The 16,746-nt window shown below is 40.1% G+C and overlaps 1 protein-coding gene across 1 annotated transcript in view; it reads right to left on the reverse strand.

Moving 5' to 3' along the window:
• The window catches only part of vps35 (VPS35 retromer complex component), a 57,792-nt gene that overhangs the window by 5,260 nt on the left and 35,786 nt on the right, over positions 1–16,746 (reverse strand). Inside the window, exons 10-15 of the mRNA XM_060838101.1 lie at positions 14,595–14,743; positions 14,223–14,430; positions 11,235–11,390; positions 5,309–5,431; positions 833–1,012; positions 323–562 (exon numbers count right to left, since the gene is read on the reverse strand). Of these exons, the coding sequence (XP_060694084.1) occupies positions 323–562; positions 833–1,012; positions 5,309–5,431; positions 11,235–11,390; positions 14,223–14,430; positions 14,595–14,743 (1,056 nt within the window). The remainder of the gene's footprint in view (positions 1–322; positions 563–832; positions 1,013–5,308; positions 5,432–11,234; positions 11,391–14,222; positions 14,431–14,594; positions 14,744–16,746) is intronic.

Genomic DNA, 16,746 nt, shown 5'->3' on the forward strand with positions numbered 1-16,746 from the left:
TTTTATCAATTATTTTATTTACATTCCAATGCAACTTGAAGATTCAAATTTGATGTATGTCATATACAGACATTGAGGGCAAAACTTCTAAGCCTTCTGAACATGCAGTCAAACTGAATATCCTTTCACGATTTAGAGATTGCTTATTTTTTTAGAAACTCGAGGCATTTAAATGCAATTATTTACATGTTGAGGGATGAAATAATTCTTACCAATATTTACAATTTTGCAGCAAGCTGACATTAAGTTAATAAACATGAACATAAAAGGTCAGATTACATTTTAAGGGACTTACTGATGGCTAAACATTTAACATTCTTACCTCCTCTCCATTCTTATCAGTGTTCCGCCCAGACCAAAATAAATGAGCACAGATGCTAACAGCACGACATTGATCTGGCTTCTTAAGCAACTTTGAAGCAGCCAATGCACATTGTGTCCTCAAAGGCTCGTGGTTCTCCTCACTGAAGCATTTCATGCGCTCAAATGTCCCAATTATCAATGTGATTGCTGCTAGCTGTGCCTTGGAGTCACTGATTTCATCTTCATACAGAGAAAATGCCTGGAAAATAGTTGTATCAGGAAAGTGTCACAATTACAAGATTTGGTATGACAGCTTTCAGAAAGCAGGCTTCAGAATTGTTTGTCACAATTGTAACATGCTAATGCAGAAAATTTTATTGGGAATTTAAGAAACATGCAGAATGAAAAGTCAAGTATTAATGACTGATTTTACAAGAAAACAGTAGACAAAATATTTAGATTTTATTGCCAGGATATCTTCCTTTCCAATACTTGGAAAAATTTGTGCCACACAAATATTAATCCTTACCTGTGACATGAACTCATAAGCCACAGTTTCATGGTTCTCAAACCCAATATCCCCAGCTGCAAGTGCTCCCTGCAGAAATAGACGGAGAGGCAACTCTGCAAGCTCTGCTTTAATGAGGGCACTGATAGTCTGGTGGGCAAAAGAAAATATCTTCTGGCATTTCTTTTCCCATTTTTCATCCTAGAAGATGAAATAAACAAAGTGCTCAAGGTAAAGAAAATTTCACAGCTGGTCTTTTTTTTTTGAAAAACAGTGAGACTCTACTCAGGTCACAGCAATAAAATATTTGGCATAAACTGCAATTAATCTGACATTAATCAATCCAACTTTGTGAAGCACATGGATTCAGATAAATTGACTCCATAAATTCTCAGTATTAATCTCCGACCAATACTGCAGAAATAACTGATATTGCTGTAATAAAAGAGATGCAAATCTTTAATTTGCTTTTCTTTTCCTTCCAAATGATGTGATGGAAGAAAGGAAACAAGGCAGAGAAGTTCCAGCTGATATCAACATTACAAGTGGAAGGGTAAGAAACATATAGAAAAAGTCAAAAACAATGAGCGTTTTGGGTGGAGGATCAGATACATAGTGGAAAGATTCAGCAGGTAGGTTATGTTGAGTCTTTGTGGAGAGAGGAACCAGTTCTTTGAGGAATCGAAGACAAGGATTTAAAGTAATAGTTCAGGGATGGTGATCCAGCAGAGCGACAAAGGCCGATAAGCCTAAATTGAATACAGCAAGATTGGAGAGTATGAAAGACTGAAGGCTGGAAACGAGAACAATGAAGTAATTTAGCCTGGAAATGTAAAGTGCAGCAATTGCTCTTCTGGAGCAAAAGAATTGAGAAAGGAACAGAAGTTAGTTACTTAATCATTGTCAGTGAGATGAAAAAGTAATGATTTGAAACTAAGCCCCTAGTTGAACAGGATATCATGGATGCCAACAGTTGAGATGGAACCAGACAGTCAATGAAAAATGTACTATACAAGGTGCAACTGGGACCAAGACTAAAAAATATAAATGTACTAATCAAACACTGGCTATATCCATTGTAATTGCAACAGGTCAGGTTGCAGCTGTACTGGACACTGGTTAGGCCACTTTTGGAATGTTGTGTGCAATTCTGGTCTATCAGAAGGATGTTGTGAAACTTGAAAGGGTTCAGAACAAAAATTACAAGGATATTGCCATAGTTGGAGGATTTGAGCTATAGGGAGAGGCTGAATAGGCCGAGGCTGTTTTTCCTGGACCATTGGAGGCTGAGACATGACCTTAGAGGTTTATAAAATCAGGAGGGGCATGGATAAGATAAATAGACAAGTGTTGGGAGTCCAGAACTAGAGGGCATAGGTTTAGGGTGAGGTGGGGGGGGGAAAGAGAAGATATAAAAAGGAACCTAAGAGGCAACCTTTTCACACAGAGGGCGATGAGTATGGAATGGGCTGCCAGAGGAAATGGTGGAGGTGGGTACAATTACAACATTTGAAAGGCATCTGGATGGGTATAGGAATAGGAAGGGCTTAAGAGGGATATGGGCCAAGTGCTGGTAAATGGGACTAGATTAATTTAAGATATTTAGCAGGCATGGATGAGTTGGACCTAAGGGTCGGTTTCCGTGCTGCAAGAACTAACTGGTTATTCGTATTCCATCAACTTGCATAAAGTAAGTGGCGTCAAAGCAATGTGTGAATTATGAATTAGTCAAAACGTTTACCAATGCAAGTGAGATCACTGTTTAACTTAATGAACATGGACTCCGATCATTGAATCGGGTCAAATGGTTTGGCATGAAAATTTAGAGAGTCACCCAAATTCACCAACGAAGTGCAGCCTGAAACATTAAAAGGCTTTGATAAGGACCAATATGGTAGACTAATTAGTAAAGTTAGATCTCATGAGATTCAGGGCGAGCTTGCCAATTTGATACAAAATTGGCTTGACAGTAGAAGAGAGTGGTGAAGCGTTTTACGGACTGGAGGCCTGTGAGGAGGTGGTGTTCCGCAGGAATATGTATTGGGTCCACTTATTTTATCATTTGGATGAGAATACAGAAGACATGGTTAGCAAGTTTGTGGTAACACCAACACTGGTGGTATAGTGGACAGTGAAAAAGATTATCTAAGACTACAAAGAGATCTTGGTCAATGGGCTGAGTGGCAGGGCCCTGGATAGTGTTGCAGAATAAAGTTAGGGATTCAGATATATATGTTGAAATATGCACCACAGACAGAGATGGTGTTAAGGGGGTTTGGAGTGTTTGCCCTCATTGCTCAGACCTTTGAGTATAAGAATTGAGACATCATGCCGAGTATGTATAGGATGTTGGTGAAGCCACTTCTGGAATATAGTGCGCATTCTGGCCACCCTGTTATAGGAAGAATATTATTAAATTGGACATGGTGCAATTTAAAAGACTTACCACGATGTTGCCAGGAACAAAGGCTGGGAATTTTTTGTAGGAATATAGGAGGTTGAGGGGTAAGCTTATAGAAGCTCAAAAGGTTATGAGGGGAATAGATAGACTGAATGGGGGGGAATTAAAAAAAAAGTATTTTCCTAGGGAACATCTTTTTAAGGTGAGCGGTTATAAAAAAAGTTTTAAAAAGGATATGGAGGGCAATAGTTTTTAACATGTGGAATGAACTGCCAGAGGAAGTGGTAGATGCAGGTACAGTTAAAACAGACATTTGGACAGGTACATGAATTGGAAAAGATTCAGAGTGATATGGGCCAAACCCAGGCAAGTGAGGCTAATTTATTTTGGGAAACTTAGTTGTCATGGAAGTGTCTGTTTCCATGCTATGACTATATTACTTTCATGACCAACATTAAATATAAAATTAATTACCATGCTAATCTTGAAGTTGAGTGGTTTATAAAAAATATAAATAAGCTTAAATTCAGCTACTTAAAACCTTGTGCAACACAAACTTTTACAAAACAATATTTTTGAAGTAGGTTGATCCATAACTTTCAGGTCATGGAAAACATCTATTAGATGTTCAAAGTTGAACACTACTTGCTGACGGGATGCACAAAGATAAAGCAATTCATGCAACAAAAATGTTCTTTTTGTACTCAGCCACTGGTAATACTACAGAATAAAAAGCCACTGACAGAAAAGATATTAAAGCTAAATGCAGGCCACTAAATAAAAATCAGAAACTGCAGCTCAACTATAAATATCAAAAGTACAGTTCATTATTTTTAATTGTATTTACATAATGGAAATTGCACATGATTTTACAGTTTATATTGTCTCTTTGCGCCAATGGGGAAGGTGGTCAGTATATTTAGTGAACCAAAAAGTTGGAAAAACTATTATACAGCAAAGAAATTTTCAAATGACAAACTTTTCAATACAGATACAGCAGAGAAACACTCGACTTATCACACCTGTGCCAGAGTACTCCTAAACCAATCCAGAAATAATCAAGGACCAGTAAACATGAAATACAAGGTCTCATCTTCCTCTATATTGCTTTTCTCATTAAGAAAATTACCACATTTTGTATCATTTGCAAACATTAACCTCTTCTGCCCCTGTGGTATTCTAAATTGATTATCTCTCAAACTCTCAACCAGAAAAAAATTTCCAGACTGTCAAAAACCTTTCAATTTACATCTATTAAACTTTCTTTCACCTTATCTTCTTCAGCGAAGACAGTCTCTCCTCACTAACTGTAGTTTCCTATTCCTACCCCCATCCAAGTAAATCTACACAAAATGTCATGGTTTTATGTAAAAATTGCCCAAATATTTAAAAGTCCAAAGTATTCAAACAAGCATTGATCAACTAAACTTCTCGCCCCCAACTATATATTGCTCGAAAAAATCTTCGGGTAAAAATGAGGTCTGCAGATGCTGGAGATCACAACAACACGACGGCTGGAGGAAGAGCGCCTCATCTTCCGCCTGGGAACCCTCCAACCACAAGGAAAGATTTCTCCAGTTTCCTCATTTCCCCTCCCCCCACCTTGTCTCAGTTGGTTCCCTCAACTCAGCACCGCCCTCCTAACCTGCAATCTTCTTCCTGACCTCTCCGCCCCCACCCCACTCCGGCCTATCACCCTCACCTTGACCTCCTTCCACCCATCACATCTCCATCGCCCCTCCCCCAAGTCCCTCCTCCCTACCTTTTATCTTAGCCTGCCTGGCACACTCTCCTCATTCCTGATGAAGGGCTTATGCCCGAAACGTCGAATTTCCTGTTCCTTGGATGCTGCCTAACCTGCTGTGCTTTAACCAGCAACACATTTTCAGCATTGCTCGAAAAAAACCCAATTTTTAAATCATAGACACCTGGACCATCAACTTTTAAATCAAAATGATCAAGGTGGCATATAACCTGGACTAGCTAGCCAGAAAGAGAATAATATCAATTTCTGTACTAATAACTGAATAACAGAAAAGATCCATTCTTCTCGCTAATAAAAAAAAATAGCACTCCTTAAAAATTTTCCAGCTTACCACTTTTGAATTCTCTTTGTAGCAGAAGGCCAGCTGGTAGGCAGAAAAAACCAATGGCGGCAAAGTGAAACGAATCCTTTGATTGCCACCAGCACCAAAATGTTTTCTGGCACTGTTTAAGATCTGTTTAAAAGAAAGAGGACATTAAACAGAAGAGCAGTTTTAAAAAATACACTTTCCTTTCAAAGATATACAACTCCTCCTTTGTAGAGTACATTTAATCTGAAACCATATAAAGTGCACACACAATTGTGGCAATGATAGTAAATTTCCATCAATTTGTGAGGTTAAGAGCTTTAGTAATGACTAAGTAGAATAGAAATGCCTTTTTTTTAAAAAAAAAGTTTTAAAATTTAGGTCAAATGAGATCCAACAATTCAACTTTATTTTTGGGCTGCAAATTTCCAATAATCAGATGTCATGAAATTTAAACAGTGCTTCTATTAGCAGAAATCTGTTTTGACGTACAAGAAGCATCCCTTGCATTTCCTCTGCAGTCCATATGTGAAAGCATTTTTTTAAAAAACAAAACATACATTGACATTTAATATTATATGCTCAGTCTCCATTCCTTTTTCCATCAGGAAATCGGAGGACTGAGACAATTTGCTGTAAACGTGTAACATCTATAGCACATCCATACCTTCATTATGGTGCAGACATTCCAAGAATGTCTGACAAATATGCCATGACAAACATTATGCCATAACTTGGAGGGACTTCTGCAGTCAACTGATGAAATTGTTTTCCATGAAATCTAAAAGGAACTAATTACAGCTCCACTCTACATTAAAACTGTGTTCTCTGAAGTAATTCTACAGGATTGCCGCAGATACTGGGAGGATTACTGATGGCTTGTTGCAACCACAGTCATATTGCTTATAATAAGAAATAACAGTTACCCTCCTAAATTGCTTTATCCAGTTTAGAGTCATCAGCACAGAAGTAGAAGGTAATAGGATTTCTGGTAGGAGTAATCTGCCAGTTCTAAATAGCAAATTACTGCCCAAATGTGTTTTTTTTTGGACAGTTCAGATATTAAAACTCTGCAATGCAATATATAGTTGTTACTGATCTCAATGCACACATTTACATTTTATTTTACAAAATCCAAGCAACCAATCAGAAGTAATATTGAGAATGCAGTCGGCTGAGTCAACTAAAGTTAGGAAACAAAACATTGCAGTTGCTGGAAATCAAAACAACAGAAAATGCTGTACCATAATTGGTCAGGCAGCATCTGTGGAGAAAAACAGAACAAACAGTTTAGTTGATGACCTTTCAACAGGACTCCAGTTTAGATAAAAAGGTTCTGGATCAGCGGTGCTGGAGGAGGCAGCATCCAAAGTGCAGCAAAATCGACGTTTCGGGCAAAAGCTCTTCATCAGGAATAAAGGCAGTGAGCCTGAAGCGTGGAGATATAAGCTAGAGGAGGGTGGGGGTGGGGAGAAAGTAGCATAGAGTACAATGGGTGAGTGGGGGAGGGGATGAAGGCGATGTCAGGGAGGAGAGGGTGGAGCGGATAAGCAGAAAAGGAGACAGGCAGGTCGGACAAGTCCGGACAAGTCATGGGGACAGTGCTGAACTGGAAGGTTGGAATTCGGGTGAGGTGGGGTAAGGGGAAATAAGGAAACTGTTGAAGTCCACATTGATGCCCTGGGGTTGAAATGTTCCGAGGCGGAAGATGAGGCGTTAGCCCTGCCGAGTTTTCACCATCCCTCCAGACCTCCCCCTCACTGAGGACGAACGATCAGTCCTCAAAGGACTCACCTTTATTCCCCCTCCGTCCACGTATCAATGAATTTAATACATGCTGTGACGTCGAACAATTCTTCCGTCATCTCCGTCTCCGAGCTTACTTTCACAATCAGGATTCCCACCCACCTTCCGAGGACCCCTTCGCTCACCTCCAACACACTGCATCCACTTGGACACCCTGCACTGGCCTATTACCTGCCCTCGACCTCTTCATTTCCAACTGCCGCCAGGACATTAACCACTTCAACCTGTCTACCCCCCCCTCCCCCACTCCAACCTCTCACCCTCAACGCGCAGCCCTCCAATCCCTCTGCTCCAATCCCAATCTCACCATTAAGCCAGCAGATAAGGGGGCGCAGTGGTAGTCTGGCGCACTGACTTCTACACCACTGAAGCCAAACGCCAACTCGAGGACACCTCTTCCTACTGCCCCCTCGACCATGACCCCACCCCCCCCATCACCAAACCATCATCTCCCAGATCATAAAGAACCTCATCACCTCAGGAGATCTCCCACGCACAGCTTCCAACCTCATAGTCCGAGAACCCCGCACTGCCCGGTTCTACCTCCTTCCCAAGATTCACAAGCCTGACCACCCTGGCCGACCCATTGTCTCAGCATGCTCCTGCCCCACTGAACTCATCTCTACCTACCTCGACACTGTCCTATCCCCCCAGTCCAGAAATTCCCCACATACGTTCGAGACACCACCCACACCCTCCACCTCCTCCAAGACTTCCGTTTTCCCGGCCCCCAACGCTTCATCTTCACCATGGATATTCAATCCCTCTACACCTCCTCCAAGCCCTCAGTTTTTTCCTCTACAGACGTCCCCAACAGTACCCTTCCACCGACACTCTCATTCGTTTGGCCAAACTCATCCTCACCCTTAATTTCTCCTTCGAATCCTCCCACTTCCTCCAGACCAAAGGGGTAGCCATGGGTACATGTATGGGCCCCAGCTATGCCTGTCTCTTTATTGGCTACGTGGAACAGTTGATCTTCTGTAATTACACCAGCACCAATCCCACCTCTTCCTCCGCTACATTGATGACTGCATTGACACCACCTCTTGCTCTCACGAGGAGGTTGAGCAATTCATCAACTTCACCAACACATTCCACCCTGACCTTAAATTTACCTGGACCATCTCTGACACGTCCCTCCACTTCCTGGACCTCTCCATTTCCATTAACGACTTGACACTGACATTTTTTTTTTTACAAACCCACCGATTCCCACAGCTACCCGGATTACACCTCTTCCCACCCTATCTCTTGCAAAAATGTCATCCCGTATTCCCAATTCATCCGCCTCCGCCGTATCTGCTCCCAGGAGGACCAGTTCCACTATAGAACACACCAAATGGCCTCCTTCTTTAGAGACTGCAATTTCCCTTCCCACGTGGTTAAAGATGCCCTCCAACGCATCTCGTCCACATCCCACACCTCTGCCCTCAGACCCCACCTCCAACCGTAACAAGGACAGAACGCCCTTGGTGCTCACCTTCCACCCTACAAACCTTCGCATAAACCAAATCACCCGCCGACATTTCCGCCACCTTCAAAGAGACCCCACCACCAGGGATATATTTCCCTCCCCACCCCTTTCCGCCTTCTGTGACTACCTGGTCAGGTCCACGGCCCCTCAACAACCCACCCTCCCATCCTGGCACTTTCCCCTGCCACCGCAGGACCTGTAAAATTGTGCCCACACCTCCTCCCTCACCTCTATCCAAGGCCCTAAAGGTGCCTTCCACATCCAAAGTTTTACCTACACATCCATTAAATGTAATTTATTGTATCCATTGCTCCCAATGCAGTCTCCTCTACATTGGGGAGACTGGGCACCTCCTAGCAGAGCGCTTTAGGGAACATCTCAGGGACACCCGCACCAATCAACCACACTGCCCCGTGGCCCAACATTTCAACTCCCCCTCCCACTCTGCCGAGGACATGGAGGTCCTGGGCCTCCTTCACCACCGCTCCCTCACCACCAGACACCTGGAGGAAGAACGCCTCATCTTCCGCCTCAGAACACTTCAACCCCAAGGCATCAATGTGGACTTCAACAGTTTCCTCATTTCCCCTTCCCCCACCTCACCCAGTTCCAAACTTCCAGTTCAGCACTGTCCCCATGACTTGTCCGGACTTGTCCTACCTGCCTGTCTCCTTTTCCACCTATCCACTCCACCCTCTCCTCCCTGACCTATCACCTTCATCCCCTCCCCCACTCACCCATTGTACTCTGCTACTTTCTCCCCACCCCCACCCTCTAGCTGATCTCTCCACGCTTCAGGTTCACAGTCTTTATTCCTGATGATGAAGGGCTTTTGCCCGAAATGTCGATTTTGCTGCACTTTGGATGCTGCCTGAACTGCTGTGCTCTTCCAGCACCACTGATCCAGAATCTGGTTTCCAGCATCTGCAGTCATTGTTTTTACCTTGGATGAAAAGGTCACTGGTTTGGAATGTTTCTCTTCACAGATAACACCTGGTTTGATTAGTATTTTCAGCTTTTTTGTATATTGAAGACTAAAAGATTCTGGTTTATTTGCAGAAATTCAATGGGAAGGGAATGGTCACTCTTCCATCTAACAAACTAACCTGTAAATGATCAAAAAAGAACTTCCTACTTGTTACTTAAGTAGTGTGAACTTGGATATTGTGGACTGACTGAAATAAAACAAATTGTTATCAAATTAAATAACTGACTAGATTCAAAATTCATATTAGCAGAACTTTTTTTGAAAAATTCATTAACTTGAAGTAGTCAACTATTTGCAATGTTTATCCAAAACTGTCACTTCAATGAAAAATTTATGAAGTGCAACCTCATTATCTTGGATAGTGCTTATAAAAATTCCTCAAGTTTACTTCAGCAGAATTAATGGAAAATGTCTCAATATTTCACATAGAACAATACTTTCTGAATTTATTTCACTGTAAAACAGATTAAGCAATTTACACAAATTTAAATTCACTCGTTACATATTACGCAACCTCTTCAGTCCACTACATTTACTTCGTCTCAAAACAAATGGATATTTACATATGGCTCAGATTCAGTGCAGAGCAAAATATGGAAGGGAAAGAACTACAAACATCTAATCGAACATACCTAATTTTCCATTCTTTAAATTGAAGATAAATAAACATTTTGGCAACGGATGTACAGTTTCCTTTTCCACTGCAACCACTTTTCCCATTGCACTCCACTCAAGGGCCTCAATGCCAAGGCAGTAAAGACAATTTTATCTTACTGATTTTACTTAATGAAGATTTTATAATTTGTCAGAAAATTAGATATTTTCTCAATATTTTTTATACGCATTTGCTGTTTCACTGTGAGCTCTGCAAGTCTTGCACATTAAAACCACATTTATGGAATACAAGCATTCAAGACCAGCTTGCAGCCATGATTTTCTTCCATGTGCAGACTGCCCAACTCTGGTTTTCGACAATCAGCAGCCTCGTGATATGGGAGCAGAGTATGCAAAAGTATCTTGAGCCATTTACCATCAGCTGGCTTCAGCCAGCACTGGATGCTCTTACAAAAACATTCCATTTTCTCGGCTTATGGACAGGCTTTGATTCAAGCAGTCCAAGAGACAGAAGCAAGTTGCTATAAATAAATTTTGTTCCTAAGGCTAGATATTTTGCATTTCTATAAATTGCCAAGTTTAGCCACACAAGTTTTCATAACACTGCCATTTGGGACTTCCCTTGGAGAAGGTTTGCTCTCATTTTACATAATTGAGTGACTGGTGGAACGTTTTTAAACAAGACACAGAGAAGCTGCTCTCTATCATTATTTTTATGCATATAAATATTAACTCCGTTCAAGATTACAAATTACATATTATAAAAGTCCTAACAACAAATCCATAAAATCAATGTGATCAAACAATCTCCAAACTACCTAGTTACACTAGAACAGCAAATCTCATAGCTCAAGCACCAAATACTAGTATTAAAATTGGTTAGTCAGAACTTAGAACTCCTAGCAAAGAAAAAGTCATGTGAAGAAAATTTAAAAAATGCATTTATTGATAAATAAGTGGAAGGAAAATATTTGTCGTAAATGACTTACACCAATAGCCAAAATCTTTCATTTATTTATAAAAAAGAAAAAGGAGCACCACCTAAAGCCATCAAGTTAACATACCAGATACTGTTGGTCAGGATCTTCAGATTGAAATAAATGAATAAATCGACCAACAAGGCTTTGTTCTTCAGCAAAATCTTCTGGGTCAGGATCTTCTGCTGGCTGATCTGGTTGATCCTGAATTAATGTCGACACCAGGTTTAGTATTGCATCAACCTGTATAAGGAAAATGGCATCTATGAAAACAGCACAATTCTACAAAGTCTCAATTAATATGCAAACTGATTGGCCAAAACACTCAATTCCGCAAGAACTTGGATCAAACATCTGCATACTGACGTAACTTGATCGATTTGAAACATTAACTCTGTCTTTGCATCCACAAATGCTGTGAGACCCACGTATTTCCAGCATCCATCATATTTTTGTGGCCAGATGATCCAAAATACCACTGAGAAACATCATTTTCCCCTTCTCTCAAAAAACATAACAAGACTCTTCAGATACTGAAACAGTCTATGCCCAAATGCACCAAGACCTGGATAATATCCAGGTTTGGACTGATAAAACAGCAAAGTAACATGAATAGAACATAGAACAAAGAAGGATACAGCGCAGTACAGGCCCTTCGGCCCTCGATGTTGCGCCGACCGAATCCTACCTAACCTATACTAGCCCAATAACTTCCAAATGCCTATCCAATGCCTGCTTAAATGACCATAAAGAAGGAGAGTTCACCACTGATACGGGCAGGGCATTCCATGAACACTCAACCCGCTGTGTGAAGAATCTACCCCTAACATCTGTCCTATACCTACCACCCCTTAATTTAAAGCTATGTCCCCTAGTAACACCTGACTCCATTAGCGGTAAAAGGTTCTTAGTATCTACCCTATCTAAACCCCTAATCATCTTATACACTTCTATCAGATCTCCCCTAAACCTTCTCTTCTCCAATGAGAACAGCCCCAAGTGCCTCAGCCTTTCCTCATAAGATTTTCCTACCATTCCAGGCAACATCCTGGTAAACCTCCTCTGCACTCGTTCTAAAGCTTCCACATCCTTCCTATAGTATGGCGACCAAAACTGCACACAATACTCCAGATGAGGCCTCACCAGAGTCTTATACAACTGCAACATGACCTCAGGACTCCGGAACTCAATTCCTCTGCCAATAAAGAATGTTATACAACTACCAACCAATTACCATCTTCAACAGGAGAGAATATACCCATTGCCTCTTCTTATTCAGGCATTATGATTGTGAATCCTCCATCAATATACTGGGGGCTACCTTTGACCACAAACTGAACAAGTGATGTAAATACTGTAGCTCCAAGAACAGATTAACATTTAGAACTCCTGTAGTAACTCACCTCCTGACTCCCCAAAGCCTGTCCACTATCTATAAGGCACACATCAGGTGTGTGATGGAATACTCCCACTTGCCTGGGTGAGTGCAGCTCCAACAAAACTCAAGAAGCTTGACACAATCAAAAACGAAGCAGCCTATTTAAATGAGCACCACATCCACAAAGGTACCAAGAAGGTACCTCACAAAAAGTTGTCATAAACTAAGAGCTCATGGCATTGCAGGGAGTATATTGGCATGGATACAGAATTGAGCAGGAAACAGAACGGGGGAAAAAGGGGTTCTTTCCCGGGCTGGCAATGTTCAGTGGGGTTCCACGATATATATTAATGACTTGGAGACAGGAAGCAGATGTAACGTAGCTAAATTTGCAGACAGCAAAAAAAGGTGAAAAAACAGGTTGTAGGAGGGATGCAAACACGTTGATAGGTTAAGTGGGCAAAAAGTCAGCAAATGGATTTGAATATGGGGAAAACATGTTAGTTGTTTGTTTCAGAAGAGAACAGAGCATTATTTAAATGAACAAAAAAACCGCAAAAGTAACTTGGAGATACTTGTGCATGAAACACAAAGCTACCACACACTTGCTGCAGGGAATCAAAGCAACTAATGAAATATTAGCCCTCATTTCAAATGGATTTAGACTATAGAGTATGGAAATCTTTATACTGAAACCATATCTGGTATTTGTGTCAGCAATTCTGGTCTCCTTCATTGGAATCGATCAGTTTAGAGAAAGGTTAACTAGGATGATCCCTGATATGGAGGGATTATATTACAAACAAAGGCTAAACAAGTTGAGACTCACTAGAGTTCAGAAGAATGACGGGTGATCTCATTGAAATATACAGAGTTCTTAATGGGCTTGAACAGGTTAAGTGTTGAGAGGATGTTTCCCCTCATGGCAGACACTAGGGCCAAACAGCATAGTCTCACAATAAAAGAGGTACCAATGTAAGACTGAGACAAGAAAGAATTTCTTCTTAGAATTGAGTTTCTTTGGAACTGCTTGCCAGAGTTGTGGGGACAGAATTTTAATGTTTAGGGCGGAGATAGATTCTTGACCAGTAGGTAAATCAAGGGTTTTGGAGAAAGGGCAGGAAAGTGGACATGAAGAATGTTGAATCAGCCATTGCCTACTGAATCCTAAACCTATCACAGGCTTCACAGGTCGAATGGCCTATTTCAGTTTCTACTGCTTATGGCAGTCATTCCCTTCACCAGATAGTAGCAGTAGAGCATACTGTTTACACGATGCACTGACAAAATGAATCAAGGCTCTTTTAGACAGCACCTTCCAAACCCATGACGAACACGATGTGTGGTAAATATGCCACAAGCATTTTTCTTTCAAGTGACTGTTCAGAAGCATCAATTCAATTTGCATTGCAAAAAAAATATCAAATCAGCTTTGGGAAAGTTGTACTTTTAAAGCCTTGTTCACAACAGAACCAGATTTATCACCTAATTGTATCAAAATATAATATAACACCAACATCTCCATCAGTTAATTTCTTACATAAACTTCTGGCCAGAATGTTATATTCAAAAGTACATCTTTCCAAAAAGAAAATTCAAGTTTTTTTTGCATTATTTGCTGTTGTCATTATTTTAATTACTATAGCAAATGAAGTGGTTCCTGTTAAAGATTGCAGAGTACATGCATGAAATCTTACCTGTTCTTGTCCAATTATCTCTGTGTTGTACTCAAGCGCATTGCTTAGTATATAACAGCTCATATTTTTGCGTGACTCATAGTCAAAATATTCAAACAAAGGATGGAAGTGTTTCAACTTCAATACAGTCAGGATGTTGTTGTAGGTGTCAATGGGAATCTTTAAAAGCCGAGTTAACTCTTTAGAAACTGCACTGCTAGTAGCGATACTAAATATAGTGGAGGAAAAAAAAACTTAATGAATTCTTCCACAGCTTTTGAAAGTGAAGTGAACATTTAAAAAAACTCAAGCATAGTTTAAAATACAAAGTTGTGATACAACAATTCCTAACTTGCGATAAAAGCATTTTTAAAAATGAAAAAAAGTACATACTGTTCAAGATTAAGCTTGTTGAAGATCTCTACAGTTGTTTCAAGCACTTTATCAACATAGTCCACCCTTTCAGGGTAACACTTCATGGCCAGATTGATCAGTGATACTTGCAAAGATACTACATCTTCAGATGGCATATCTTGTCTTGACTGAAAATATAACCAGGATAAACAAGTCTTTTTATCAAATCTTACTTTGAAGAATTTTTAGTAAATTGACTTTATCCTTAACTGCCAGGATTGCTAATACAGGAACTACAGAACGTTAAACAAAGGTGAGTTTAAAATAATAACTTGAGACACTACTTCAAATCACAAAACGTTAGCCTTCCTATTGATTAAACAATCACATTTCTTTTCCTATTTTATCAGTGAACAAGACAATTGGTGGAATCAAGGTATAGAATTAGGTATGGCTATATCACTTTTAAAACAATTCCCAAACATATGGCACAAGATTAACCATCACCAGCAAAATAAACTATTTCACAGGATGTGCACGCAAAGATACGGCTCAGACAAATACCACACAAGCACATTCAATGTTGAGGTTAGATCAGGGTAAAAGAATTTTACTTGACATTTGTTCATCTTACACCAGAGTTGGTAATGGTTAGCATTAATGGCAAGAAAATGTTCTCCATCTCAATGCAACTATGCAACAGAAGTTCACAGTAAAGAAGATGTTAACCCCCAGCAAATCCACAAGTGCTGTTGGTTTCACTTATTCAAAATTAATTGCACTACATCCTGTATCAATGCAAGTTATCATTAATATATTACAAGGCAAAAACTGACACCAAGTCAAAACAGCAACAATTATAATCGGTAATTAAAAGATAACTCAGAAGACGATTTTAAAGAGCATCTTCAATGAGGATAGAAATGGAAAGATGAGTGGCAGAGAGATTTGGGCCCAAAAGACAAAGTGTGGCTGCCAGCCATGAAGGAAGGAATTGGGAGTTGATGAAACAGCCTGAATGGGAGAGCTGGCATTGAGCGGAAAGCTTGGGTGGGACGCTTTTTCAGAGAGTCGGTATGGACGTGTTGGGTCAAATGGCCTGCTTAGACATGAAGGGTCTATGATTCTATGATAATGAGATTGAATTTTAAATCAAGCTTGAAGAGGGAGAGTGGATTGAAGACTAGTATTTTAAACTCAAATAAGGGCAACTATATGGGCATGAAAGCCGAGCTAGAGTTAATTGGGAAAATTAGACTAGAAGATAGAGGAATTGAGAAGAAGTGGCAAACATTTAAGGTTCTGTTTCAGAATGTTCAAAATAAGCATATTTGTACGATAAAAGAGTAACTCTAAAGAGAGGACACACCATCCATGGCTAAATAAGGTCATTGCGAATAGCATCACACTTAAAAAAAAGCGTAGCTACACAAAAATGAGAAGCAAGTCTTACAATACAACAGATTATAAAGAATGGCAGAGAATTAAATCAGGATTAAGGATTTTAAGTACAAAAGGAAGATAGGTAGAAATGTTAAACAGACTGCAAAGTGAAACTTGATGAAATTACGAATCACTAGGTGAAGCAAACAAACTGGTGGAGCTAAGCATTGAAATCTCTGGGTCTTGGTAGACCTCATCCTTGGGATTATGATCTCCATGTATTGTCATTTCTGTAATGGGATACTCTACAATACACAACATTTTTGCAGAAATTAATTATTACTTGGCATTTTATGTAATAGAACATGCAATCAAAAAGCAAAATTGTACTGGCTTAATTTTCTCAATCAAATCTACTCCAGGCACAGTCAATGTGACAAACTACTCAAACAGGGAAGCAGGATGGGTAGCAACTATGTTGTTATTGATAGCTACATTAATCTCTCCACAATTATGGAGAGAACTTAATGTCTAAAATTTCTCAAGAGGCCAGCAAGCAGGTAATCAAACCAGACAACCCATTATGAGACTTTCCAGCTATACGATAGAAAATTCAACACAAACTCAATATACTTAGAGTCCCAAATTTGCTCCCAAAATAATAACACACCTAACAGCAATGTATGATTACAATGGTACATCATCCATAGGAAATAAGATGAGGTTTAAATATCCAAAACATTTCTGTCCAATCTATACAGTTCTGCCAGTAGCAATAAAATCAGCTGATTTTTGTGGGATTTCTTGC

Source organism: Hemiscyllium ocellatum, chromosome 17, assembly GCF_020745735.1.
Source record: "Hemiscyllium ocellatum isolate sHemOce1 chromosome 17, sHemOce1.pat.X.cur, whole genome shotgun sequence".
NCBI lineage: Eukaryota > Metazoa > Chordata > Chondrichthyes > Orectolobiformes > Hemiscylliidae > Hemiscyllium > Hemiscyllium ocellatum.